General features: G+C 46.5%; 1 protein-coding gene across 1 annotated transcript; it reads right to left on the minus strand.

Annotated features, from left to right (window-relative positions):
- Window positions 1–2,393: 2,393 nt before the first annotated feature.
- RPL22 (ribosomal protein L22) lies at window positions 2,394–10,560 on the minus strand. Its single transcript, XM_082613273.1, has 4 exons — window positions 10,461–10,560; window positions 8,547–8,651; window positions 6,608–6,732; window positions 2,394–4,365 (listed from the first exon to the last, which is right to left on the minus strand). Exons 1-4 carry the CDS (start codon window positions 10,470–10,472, stop codon window positions 4,221–4,223), a joined length of 387 nt encoding a protein of 128 aa, XP_082469399.1. The 5' UTR covers window positions 10,473–10,560; the 3' UTR covers window positions 2,394–4,220.
- Between the last annotated feature and the right edge of the window lie 1,636 nt (window positions 10,561–12,196).

Consider the following 12,196-nt stretch of genomic DNA (forward strand, 5'->3'; position numbering starts at 1 on the left):
TCAACGAAGAACAGTTCCAACTGGTGAATTTGGCAAATTAGAGTCGAGATGTTCGTCACTCATAATCCTCTCCCCGTCCTTGTTCTTGCGATGGCTGCAGCTAGGTAACACTACTTAATGACCAAAAGCAAAGCAAAGCGGAAACTGGAAGGGCAGAAACAAATGGATTTTTGCCTAGAAATCTCTAGTAGTATTTAAAGGAGAGTGTTGATTACTGTTAAACTATTAAATATGCATTTTAATAACAATGGACCAAAAATGACTGCTGTGAAAAACAAGCCCCAGGGCTTCCCGGGTGGGTGGCGCAGTGGTTGGGAGTCCACCTGCCGATGTAGGGGACGCGGGTTCGTGCCCCGGTCCGGGAGAATCCCGCGTGCCGCAGAGCGCTGGGCCCGTGAGCCGTGGCCGCTGGGCCTGCGTGTCTGAGGCCTGTGCTCCGCAACGGGAGAGGCCGCCGCGGCGAGAGGCCCGCGTACCGCAAAAAAAAAAAAAAAAAGCCCCAAAAGGTGAAAATTCGATAAACTCTGCAGTTCCAAGAGGAAGCCTGTCATTAAGGTAACAGTTTCAAGAGACAAGATTCTCGGATTTGCTGATCACAAAGTTTGTAATTACACCTCAGTGACAATTCAAAATCAAAATATTCTAGGGCCTCCCTGGTGGCGCAATGGTTAAGAATCTGCCTGCCGATGCAGGGGACACGGGTTCGTGCCCCGGTCCGGGAAGATCCCACACGCCGCGGAGCGGCTAGGCCCGTGCGCCACAACTACGGAGCCTGTGCTCTAGAGCCCGCGAGCCACAACTACTGAGCCCACGTGCCTAGAGCCTGTGCTCTGCAACAGTAGAAGCCACCACAATGAGAAGCCCCCACACCGCAACGAAGAGTAGCTCCCGTTCGACGCAACTAGAGAAAGCCCGCACACAGCAACAAAGACCCAACACGGCCAAAAGTAAATAAATAAAATCAAAATATTTTAGGACGGACCTAGAGATTGTCATACTCAGGGAAGTCAGTCAGACAGACAAATGTCATATGATATCTCTTATATGTGGAATCTAAAAAAATGGTACAAATGAACTTTACAAAACAGAAATAAAGTCACAGATGTAGAACACAAACTTATGATTACCAAGAGGGAAGGGGGGGGATAAATTGGGAGACTGGGATTGACACACTACTATATATAAAATAGATAACTAATAAGAACCTACTGTATAGCACAGGGAACTCTACTCAATACTCTGTAATGACCTATATGGGAAAAGAATCTAAAAAAAGTGGATACATGTATAGGTATAACTGAATCTCTTGGCTGTACAGCAGAAACACAACATTGTAAATAAACTATACGCCAATAAAAATTCATTTAAAAAATCAAACTATTTTTAAAAATATATTGGGTCTATCCAAGGTTACCAAGCAGAGGCCTATCCCCTTGGTACTGCCAAATCTGTAGTTGTCTCTTGTCAGGGAACCACCTCCTAGGGATGTGCCCCCCTCCCAGGAAGGGGCCCACACAGGGCCCTGCTTACAGCCTTGTGAAGTTTGGGGGTAAGTCAGCAGAAGGGCCAGGCAGCAAGAGGAAGGAGAGCAAGCTTCCAGGCTCCCCTGAGCGTGTCAGTGATGGACCAGGGGACCATTATCACCTTACTGGGGTCCTGCTCACCTTCCAAGAAACCAAGAGACCCCTAAAAAGGCTGAGGCCTAAATACCCCAAAACATTCTGTAATTTTGACCAATTGTCTTAAAATATATTTGATGGGATCCAACTCTCCCACTTTCCCCCGAACACCTCTGTGCTAGGCACCCCTTACCAGCCAGCACTGGTCTATTTCACCACGTGGCTCGTCCCAAAATGCTAGGATGACCACCCTACTCAGAAAAGCACACCTTCACCACTGAAAAAGCCACAGAAGGGGGTAGCGGGTGCTTTTGAAAGGAAAACAACAAAATTAAACCTCAGATGAGATGGTGGTCACCCAGCCAAGGGTGAAGCCGTGCTGGATTGGGAGTCAGCTGAGAACAAGGCTGCACCAAGTTCCTATTTCACTACCTTTATGCACTTAAATCTCAGCTTGAAACGCTCCAAGACCCAATCTCTTCCTATGCCTTGATCAGGCAGGTGAAATGGGTCTAAACTGTGGCTCGGGCACAGCTGGGAAAACGGGTGCCATGTAATTCAAGTTCACATCACGTATCCATCAGAAAGTCATGTGTTTGCAAAGTTATACTCCGGCTCTGGGTCTGAAGAAATTCTATATGGAGAGTTCGGTTATAAGTCAACTCCAGAACCTGAGGCACCGCGGCATAACTAGGGTGAAGAAAGTGGGAATAAAAGACACATGTTCTTCTCAAACTTAATGAAGTCCAAGGTCATTGTTGGTATAGCAATTAATCAGTGAGGACAAACAACCAATTTATTGTTGCTAAACAGATTAACATGCCAGTCCTTTAAAAAAAAAAAAAAAAGCCTTGTACAATAATAGTAGCCATGCGTTAGCCACTTTAATATAAAATGTGATCAAAAGTCAAAATACAAGAGTTCAAAAGGCATAGAAAAACCAGAAAGTTTCAATTTTATTACAAGTTTTAAATTCTGGGAATAGTTTAAAAAAAAAATTTATATGCTAATTTCAGCCCAGGGCTAATTTTTTTACAACCAAACTAAGAATTACTACAAGGGAACATCAATGCAACAAACAAGTAAAATTTGCAAACCCAAGTCACAAACTTGCTAACAAAGTTAATAATCATGGTAATGGACAGCACCAAAGAGCAACTGATGCCTCAGTTAAATTTGAAACAATGCCTTCTCTAGGGCAGAGAAACATGCAAACAATTCTGCCTCAAGAAATTTGCATAGAAATAGAAAATGCTAGAGCCTTTACCACAAATGAAATTACAAAGCCTCAACATGTTAAATTCAACCCAAGGAACACCAAATGCGAAATTGGAGCCAAAGTATGACTCAAAACATTTAACTTCCAGCTATGCAACTAGCAAGATCACAAGAATTTCAGGTGTGGAAAGGCACCCTAGGCAAGCTTTTGAAAGACATGAATTTGATACAACATAATCTTAAAACAATGCAGACATTCCTGTAAAATTTAAATTTTAGAGGGCACCATAAGGCATCAGGGTCTCTTCTCAGAGTCACTCTTGATATTCTGTCAGCAACAAGCACATCTTTATGATCTCATCAATGACCTTTCACAGATCTCTAGCCTCTACACATACAGAACCCCCAATATCGTGGGAAGCCCTGTTTGGCCCTGCTTTTAACGTGTTTGTAGAATGACTTTTAAGCCCAGCTGTGGCCTAAATGGTGTGAAAGGGACTACTCCCTGGGCATCTGAACACTTCTCTTCACCCTGAGCTGTCTCCCAGGCCCCTCTCTTCCACACCTGCCCCTGTGGTAAGACTCCAGAACTCTGGGATTCTGATCCAGACCCCAGGGAACCTCACCGACACCCACCTTTGGAAGCTCCACTATTCCTCATCTCCAGCTCCCCCTGGTGGGGTTCAAAGTGACAGTCTGGTGCAAAGACTTGTAGAAACAATGATTATTTACAAATTCGTATTTTGTAGACCTTTCCTTAATTGAACACCTGTGACTTTTACAGTCGCTCTCCAGACCCTTTCCCGGGGTGTAGTAGAATATGCGAAGCAAAAGGACATTTTATTTCTACAGGAAGAAAAAGGATGAACATACATAGTAACTGTGTCCATCAAGAGTAATTTGTAATCAGAAAATGAAAAGACAAATGCCCCAGAAGCCTGCGTCTTATCGGCACTGCCACTTTCCCAAAAACAGAACCTCAGAAACAAGTCACTGGATCTGCTTTCAGTGAATCAGGAGTTCCCACATTTGTATTCCTCCATCTTTGAGAAAAGTACCAGACGAAACTGACCCACCTCTTTTTGTGTAAAATAGTAACTAACTGAACTCACATCTCCACGCCCTCATCCACCTGTTCAATGTCAAACAGTAGTCAGTTCCCTTGAAGGAGACTTATACATTTTGGTATTTCTACCGAAAGAATTGAAATTTTCAAGCAGAAAAAAAGTTTAATTACAAGTGAGTGGCAGCCCAAGTGAAGCCCTTTTACTATGATTTCCAATTTTCTGTTCAATCCACACTGCAGAGATACAAGGAAAGCCACCATTTTGTTTCCTAAATTTTATTTAAGAATTCATACAAAATACTCCAGATAACTGAGTTTCAATCCTCATCTTCCTCCTCTTCTTCATCTTGATTAATCTGGAAGTAACGTAATTCGTAACTTTCTTTGCTGTTAGCAACTACGCGTAACCAATCACGGAGATTATTCTTCTTCAAATATTTTTTGGTGAGATATTTCAAATACCTGCAGAGAAAGAACACTTCAGAACTGCACCAGATATAAGGCCTTCTTACATTCTGAAACACTGTTAACTTTTATGAAACCCCTGCATTCAAAGTCGTAAGAATTCAAGGTGTTTTCCCATGGTTCAAAAATGGCAAAGATAGGCAAATATTATACCCAGCCAACGCTCTAACGAGAATAAACATCAATCACATTTCATCTAACCTGGACATAAAAATGAGAACAGATTAAGATGGGACTGCTGTCCATGAAGCAATAGCCCTCACCTATAAAATGGTTTTTAGCGACCACTAGGGAAAGAGATCAAGGTAGTAATTTGGCAATTAAGCACACAGTCTCAGTACCTTTTACTGAGAAACCGCTGGATTTCCAAAGAGCTCCAAGTACTTCACCTCACTGACTGAAACCTGCCACTGAGGTTGCTGGGGTACTGGGACCGGGTCTGAGGGCCGAGTCACACACACGCTCACTCCTGCTGCGTGACGCTCATCTCCCAATGCCCCCCACCTTGGCAACCGCCCTGACTGCGACTCTGCAGTGGGAGCACTTGGCCTCTCTAGTCCATCCACCCAGTGGCTGCCTCAGCCTGAGCGAGCTCAGCAGCCAACCCTGCACAGCGCTGTCAGCAAACTCTGTTCACCTAAAGGCAGCGATGCCTCTTGTGCTCAAAAGAAAGCCTGCAATCCTGTTTCTTCTCTCAGCTGTCTGCTTATGAGGCCCCGAGGTTTATCTATTCTGGCATCTTCCCAAAGCCATAAAGAGGAATAGAACGCCCAGCAAACCCACCACTGGGCAAATTCACCTTTCCAGACCTCAGACGCGCCCTCTGTAAAACAGGACTCATGATACTTAGCCTCTCTTCAGACTGGTACTAGGACCAAATGAGATGCACGGGCAAACTGTGGCACTTTAGCCAGGACCCAAATATTAACAAATCAACAAACTCAACACCTCCAAGAAATGAACACTGTTCAACTGTCTTACTTACGCCAACAAAGCAATCTTCACAAAGGTGTGAAGATCTCAGTTCAATTCTACCCACTTTTCCCTACATAAAAATAAATCAGTTTGTTAGTTTCATCTAAAAAGTATTCTTTTTCTTCCATTTATTATTTCTACTATATCGTATTCAGGTGAGGTGGTTAATTCAAAAGTTTAGGTGGTCTGAGTATTTTCCTAATGGAATGCTGGGGGAAGACAGGTTAAAAGCGCTTCCCTGCGAGCTCTGCAGAAACCCCATGGGGGTGTTAAGCGCACCCTGCAGGCCCTCCAGTGGCCCCACCTCTCACTCTATCAAACTGCCTTCTGCACAAATGAAATAACGCAGTCAGGCAGAACACGAGTAGTTCACTTGGCCTTTAAGTCATCTCTTGACTGTTTTAGTTAAAAATGGAAGCAAATGGGAATTCCCTGGCGGTCCAGTGGTTAGGACTCGGCGCTTTCACTGCCAAAGGTGCTGGTTCAATCCCTGGTCAGGGAACTAAGATTCCGCAAGCCGCACAGCACGGCCAATAAATATTGATTAATTAATTAAACCCTATTCTTTAAACAAATAAATAAAAATAAAAGCAAAGGCTTAACTATAACCAACTTGTCCTAACATTTCAAACTTCCCACTGTTTGATTCAGTTTGATTAAACGCTCCTAAGAATTATACGCCAGGCTCTGGGCTAGGAGCTAGGTATAAACACATCCAATTCCTTAGTGACCTGTAACATGTTTTTAACCTCATTCTCAAAACAAAAGACATAAATATAGCAGGGCAAGTGAACTGATGTCTCCAACTTAAAAAAATTGGCCCACAGGAATTAACAGAGTGGCTTCAGTCTAAACTGAGATTTCAGATCCCTCACCTAATTACAGCAGCATTTACAGGGGCGGGGGGGGAACAAACAACCATAAAATTAAAAATGAAAGCTCTTCAACGTCATCTAGAGGCAAAGGAAGCAATATCTTCACTTTTAAGAACATAGTCTAAGCAAGTCCGAGCATCTTTACTGCTTGAAATACTTTAGCCTGTGAAAAACAAAACTGTAAAAAACTACTAAGAGTTGAATACTTTTAACGACCATAACATTCATCCATTCATTCACCACCTCCTTACACTGGACACTGCTCCAGAGGTTAACAGAGGTAACCACAGAGCAGATTACTCAAGGTGGAGTAACATTCCTGGCCAAGGTGGGGGTGGGAATCTTAGTGCTAGGATGCAGGCCAAGAAACGCTCATCTCTTTCCCATACCTTTTGGAAAAAGGCACCTCGGAAGTTACAGTGATCTTGCTTTTGCTTCTTTCAATTGTTACAACACCTCCTCCGAGATTCCCAGCTTTTCCATTCACTTTGATTCTTTCCTGAAGAAACTGCTCCTGTAGAAATCATCAAATTGACCAGTTCACCCATCTCATTTTCTTTATACTCCTAACTCTAAGCAAATATAGTTCATTAAATGTTCAATCTTAAAAAAAAAGAAAATCTTTGGCAAAAGATCTGAAATCTAGGAACAGCAATTAGAAGATGGTACTATTCAACTGTTTACATATGTAACTGAAAACATCCTAGCATGAACATACGTGACTGCTCCACACATGCTTAATGTGCCTCTACGCCATGGAAGGCTGACTCCCGGGTCACGGGAAAAGAGTAGTTAGGAAACCCAGGCCCAAACTTACAAGATACAGGCAACCAAAGTGACAAGCAACTTCTGGACCTAAGACATATCTTTATATGTGTGATAAGAGAAAACAGGTCTTCAATCCAGCAGAAGGAACAAAAACATACAGTGACCAAAACAATTACAGATCTGCTGAAGGGCCATGTGCACCATCACCAAACAGCAGAAGGGACAGTGGCCTAGGATTCCAGAGGTGGACTCTGGGCAAACCCCCGTGGAAGCCTGGGCGGGTCATTCACTTCCATGGGTTTCAGGGGTCTCTGACCAAACAGGAGGACTCGTTTTTGGTTTTCTTGCTGTTGCAATGCTATGAAGTCCCTTCAGCTCCCAACTCCTACAGTCCTCTATTTAAAAACTCCAATACACAATATGTTAACTGGCGAGGGGGAGTGATTAGGTCAGAAATCCTGACCTTTGCATCTCAGACTCAAAAATGACTCATGTTTTCTATCCTCAGGAGGCGTCTAGAAGGAAGACAGTCACATACACAGATGAGTGCAGAGGGAGGAGGGAGAAGGGAACATCCCAGATACAAACTGGAAGAAGCCACAAGTTACGAGGCACAAGAGGCCACGGAGAAAAGCAAGAAGTCACTGGCTGGAGAAGGAACTAAGGAGTCAAGTGAAGGACTTCTTGCAGGACAGGGCACAAAAGGCATCTACAAAAGGGCAGTGAACTACAGGTTACCCGAATTCCACGCTTTGTAAGTAGTGGCTGTAAGCCAAACTTTTAATTTTTTTATCTGAAAATTATTCTTGTTGTAATATTTATCTTGCAATAGTTGACCTTCTGGAGACTAAAGAGAAAATGTCAATTTAGGGCTCTGCACAATATGCCTGAATTCCCCCAAGCTTGACTATTGGAGAGGAAAACAGTAAAACGCCGAAACCAAGTTGCAGAGTCAAAAATATGGCAATGAGGTTAGTTTTTCTAGACTTATGTGAAATAGAGGAATATTGGGGAATGGGGCCAACATGAGGGTAAAAAATCAGTACAGAGCAAGGCCTGAAAAAAACCAAGCTCCAATTACAAATCAGCAAACGGTATTTTCACATAAACACTGAAGCTCTGATGCTTAATAAAATAGAAAACTCAAGGAGATGCTGCCAACTGTCCAAGGCCCCAGAGCCAAGCATCAGGCCCAGGTCACAGGCACCCCCTTGGCCCTGAGGGTCAGGGCCCACAGCTTACACTTAAACACACCCAAGTGCAAAGGTTTGCCTGTTTCCTAGTGAATTTTAAGTAAAATCATTTTTAGAAACTGAAGATGATGATGAGGAGGTAGTTCTCTGGCACTGACGTGCTGGAGTGCATCTCCTTTACTCCTCACAACTGCTACACAGGAAAGCAAGGGTTAGAAACAGAACTAGACAAAGCTCCAGGGTCAAACAGTAGAGCCAGAACAGCAGAGTAGCCGGGGCCAGCCAGCAAACATGCTCCAGGAGGTCTTCTCAGCGACAACTCAAAGGGCTCACTACCGCCCAGGGTGGCATCAAGGGTGTAACTTACAAAATTGGCCGCATCCATGATTCCATCTTCTACAGGATGGGTACAGTCAAGAGTAAACTTCAGGACCTGCTTCTTTTTTTTGCCCCCCTTCACCACAAGCTTTTTCTAAGAAAAGTATACAAATGATAACAGAGATGAAGGCATAACCAGTCCAAAAAAAGAAAAAAACTCAACAAAAGCAAAACTCCTAGAATCGTAAAAGTATATGCAAATACAAAAACCATGAAACTGTGCTCCCCTGCAAAGGCGCCAGGAGTGGAGGCCGGATCACACTCAAGATGCTGCTCTACAACCTGGGGTCATGCCCTCTTGAAGGGGAAATCATTCTAGCACTCCTGACCCATGTACACTTTCCAGCCTCCCCAGTTTCTATGAGCATGAAGGTCTGTTAGCTTATGAACTACAATAAAATGAACGTTTCCTCTTATTTGCCCTAAAATTTCCAAAATAAAGTTAAAGAAATACTCATTCGTTTTCTCCCAGGATTAAGACACAGGCATGCACATGTCTTGCAGACCCAAAACAATTTTAACCTGCAATAAATTCGTGTCCTAACTTTCCAGACTCGGGTCCTGATCCAGTTTAGCCGTTTTCCCTTCGTCCTGTCTCATCTACCTTCTCAGAACAGCGACCAGAACCACACACCCTAGCAGCCCATCTAACCCCAGCTGGGACAAGGGTAAAGCTAAAACTTAGGTTCTAATTATAACGTTACTGGTGACAATTTCTGGCCTTTTGACTGATTTAATCTAGCACTTTCAAACCACTAGTTTAACTACAAGGTTCCAGCCTCTTCACTCTCAGAAAAAACCTTATATGATTCTTCTCCGTCTACAAGTGTAACACCGTTAAGAAAAGCATTTGGACAACCTACTTACCCGCACTTGCACTTGAAAAAGCCTTTCAGAATCTAAAAAGACCTTTCCAAGAACCCATCTTACCTCTCTTCATGTCTCAAAAAACTTCACCTAAAACCTGTATTAACTGGGTCAATTTTTCAAACATTTAGCTTTCAACAAGTCACTTTCCCCCCTCCCCAACATGTCTTCCTAGTAACAATCAAAAGGGCTGCTTCAAAAATCTAGCCCCGGAAATATACAATCAGCAAACATAAGACCTGCCGGCAATAGTCTCCATACCTCCCACCATGGTTTTAAACCAAAAGCATACACATGCCTAGAAGCCTTACAAGCCCACCCAGGCAGAAAACTGGAGGAGCCGAAAATGTGCACAAGGGCGTCCCAGCAAAGGAGGAGGGTAGGAAAACTTCCTCCCAGTAACCTGGGAGAAGAACGATCTGCAGCCAGAGTGACGCGAGGGCGCCGCGCGAGGGCCCAGTCCCAGCCTGGCTGAGACAGAATGGAACTGGGCCCTCACCCGACACCTAAAAGGGGCTGTAGAGCTGCACCCTGAAGATTTAACTTCCTCCGCAGACGCGAAAGGCTCCTCTAACCCGGGCCTCCCTCTGAAAACAGGCCGGCCACGCCACCTTCCGTGGACCTTTCCACTGGTCACCGAGGACGCCGGGTCCCCTCCTTCCCCGCTTTCCGCCCAGGTAACCAGGCCCAGGCCTCGGCTGCCTCACGCCGGCCGGGATCCCAGGGCCGCTGACCGACCCAGGCTGCAGTCGCAGTCTCAGGCTCCCAGATCCCCGCTGGCCGCGCAGGCAGGGGCCCAAGCCCGAGCCGCGGCCTCCGAGAGCCCCGGGTCTGCCTCTCACGCCTCGGGCCGCGGCCTCCTCTGCCCACAACGTGCGGGGCCCGGCGGCCGCCCCAGCCTGCTCCGGCCACCCTGCTAGCCCGGCCCCGGCAGGACGCTGCAGAGATCCGTGCACCGCGAGCCAGGCAGGGGCCGGGCCGGCGAGGCCCACGTGCCTCTCCCCAGAGCCGAGGCCTCACACGGAGCCATACTAACCACTGGCGCCATCGCCGCAGCGGAGGCAGAAAAGGAGTTGGGTGAACTACGCAGACGCAAAGAGCCCGCAGCGCGCAGAGCACGCAGGGCTCAGTCCGTACCAATCGCTCTGCCACGCCCCACGGTCGCCACCATCTCGCCCTGTTCTGTACGCTCCGGGAGCGATTTCTTTTTCCTGAATGCAAAACCTGTCCTCTCACCCGTCCGGAGGATTGTAGGGGGAGGGAGGCCGGTTGGCCTGTCCCACTGCGAAGGATCGGAGCGGGGAGCCATACTAGACTAGCCCAAAGAGAAATAAAGGGGTTCGCTCTACTTTTGAAAGTCTTAGAAAGAAAAAATATATAAGGAAATTCAATAAATTACCAGCTACTGGGATGGGAGTCGAACTCACTAACTTGGGGAGGTGAGGCCTAATTTGGGGTCCTAATGCCCGAGAGCCTTTGGCTTCTTCCTACTTAAAGCGCCCAGCCTGGAAGCTGGTGCCGGGGGTGGGGGGATGGGGGGGATGTCTACCTGCGCTAGCCCTCTTTGCTGCGGTCAGGTACACTCTCCACCACCTCAAGTTCAAGCCGCCCACACTCCGATCATCACCTCCTAGCTTTCTTTCATCCCTTCTAGTTTCCCAATTCCAAACGTTTTTCTGCCGGCGCTCCCCAAACTTGCATATAAACAGGAATCACCTGGGAATCCCGTAAAAATGCAGATTCCAAGTCAATGGATTTCAGTGGCCTGAGATTCTGCATTACTCAAAGCTCCCAGGAGATGCTGCTGCTGCCCGTGCACGGTCCAAAGTTGAGTGGCAAAGGTCTTCATGCCCAGACCTACAGTCCGTGGGCTGGACCACTTTCACCCACTCTCCCCTCGTCGTGTCCTTACCAGTTACAATCACGCACTTGCACACACCCTCCAGTCCCTGTGTGCCCTGTACTCACCTAGCAGAAGCCCAATCCTGGCTCACAGTGGTGGGGGAGGAAACTCCCCATGCTGTCTGGTCTAGGTTTACCCTCAGGCCTACTCTGCCAGATGACCAAGTTCCAAACCCACCCTGCTGTCCTTTTTTTTTTTTTTTTATAAATGTATTGATTTCATTTATTTATATTTGGCCGCGTTGGGTCTTTGTTGCTGCGCACGGGCTTTCTCTAGTTGCGGCGAGCGGGGGCTACTCTTCGTTGCGGTGCACAGGCTTCTCATTGCGGTGGCTTCTCTTGTTGCAGAGCACAGGCTCTAGGCACACGGGCTTCAGTAGTTGTGGCTCGCAGGCTCTGGAGCTCAGGATCAGTCGTTGTGGCACACGGGCAACTAAGCGGCATGCGGTCTTCTTAGTTGCAGCATGTGGACTTCTTAGTTGTGGCATGCATGTGGGATCTACTTCCCCAATCAGGGATTGAACCCAGGCCCTCTGCATTGGGAATGCAGAGTCAAGTCTTTTTTTTTTTTTTTTTTTTTTGAGGTACGCGGGCTTCTCACTGTTGTGACCTCTCCCGTTGCGGAGCACAGGCTCTGGACGCGCAGGCTCAGCGGCCATGGCTCACGGGCCCAGCCCCTCCGCGGCATGTGGAATCTTCCCGGACCGGGGCACGAACCCGCGTCCCCTGCATCGGCAGGCAGACTCTCAACCACTGCGCCACCAGGGAAGCCTCTAGAGTCAAGTCTTGGTACCTAGTTAACAATCCTTAGTGTGCTTCCTCCCGAGTGACATCTCTCCTAACTCTGAGCAAGCCTCGGGGCTGCCTAAC

The sequence above is a fragment of the Mesoplodon mirus genome (assembly GCF_964341445.2).
Source record: "Mesoplodon mirus genome assembly, chromosome: 3".
Classification (NCBI taxonomy): Eukaryota; Metazoa; Chordata; class Mammalia; order Artiodactyla; family Ziphiidae; genus Mesoplodon; species Mesoplodon mirus.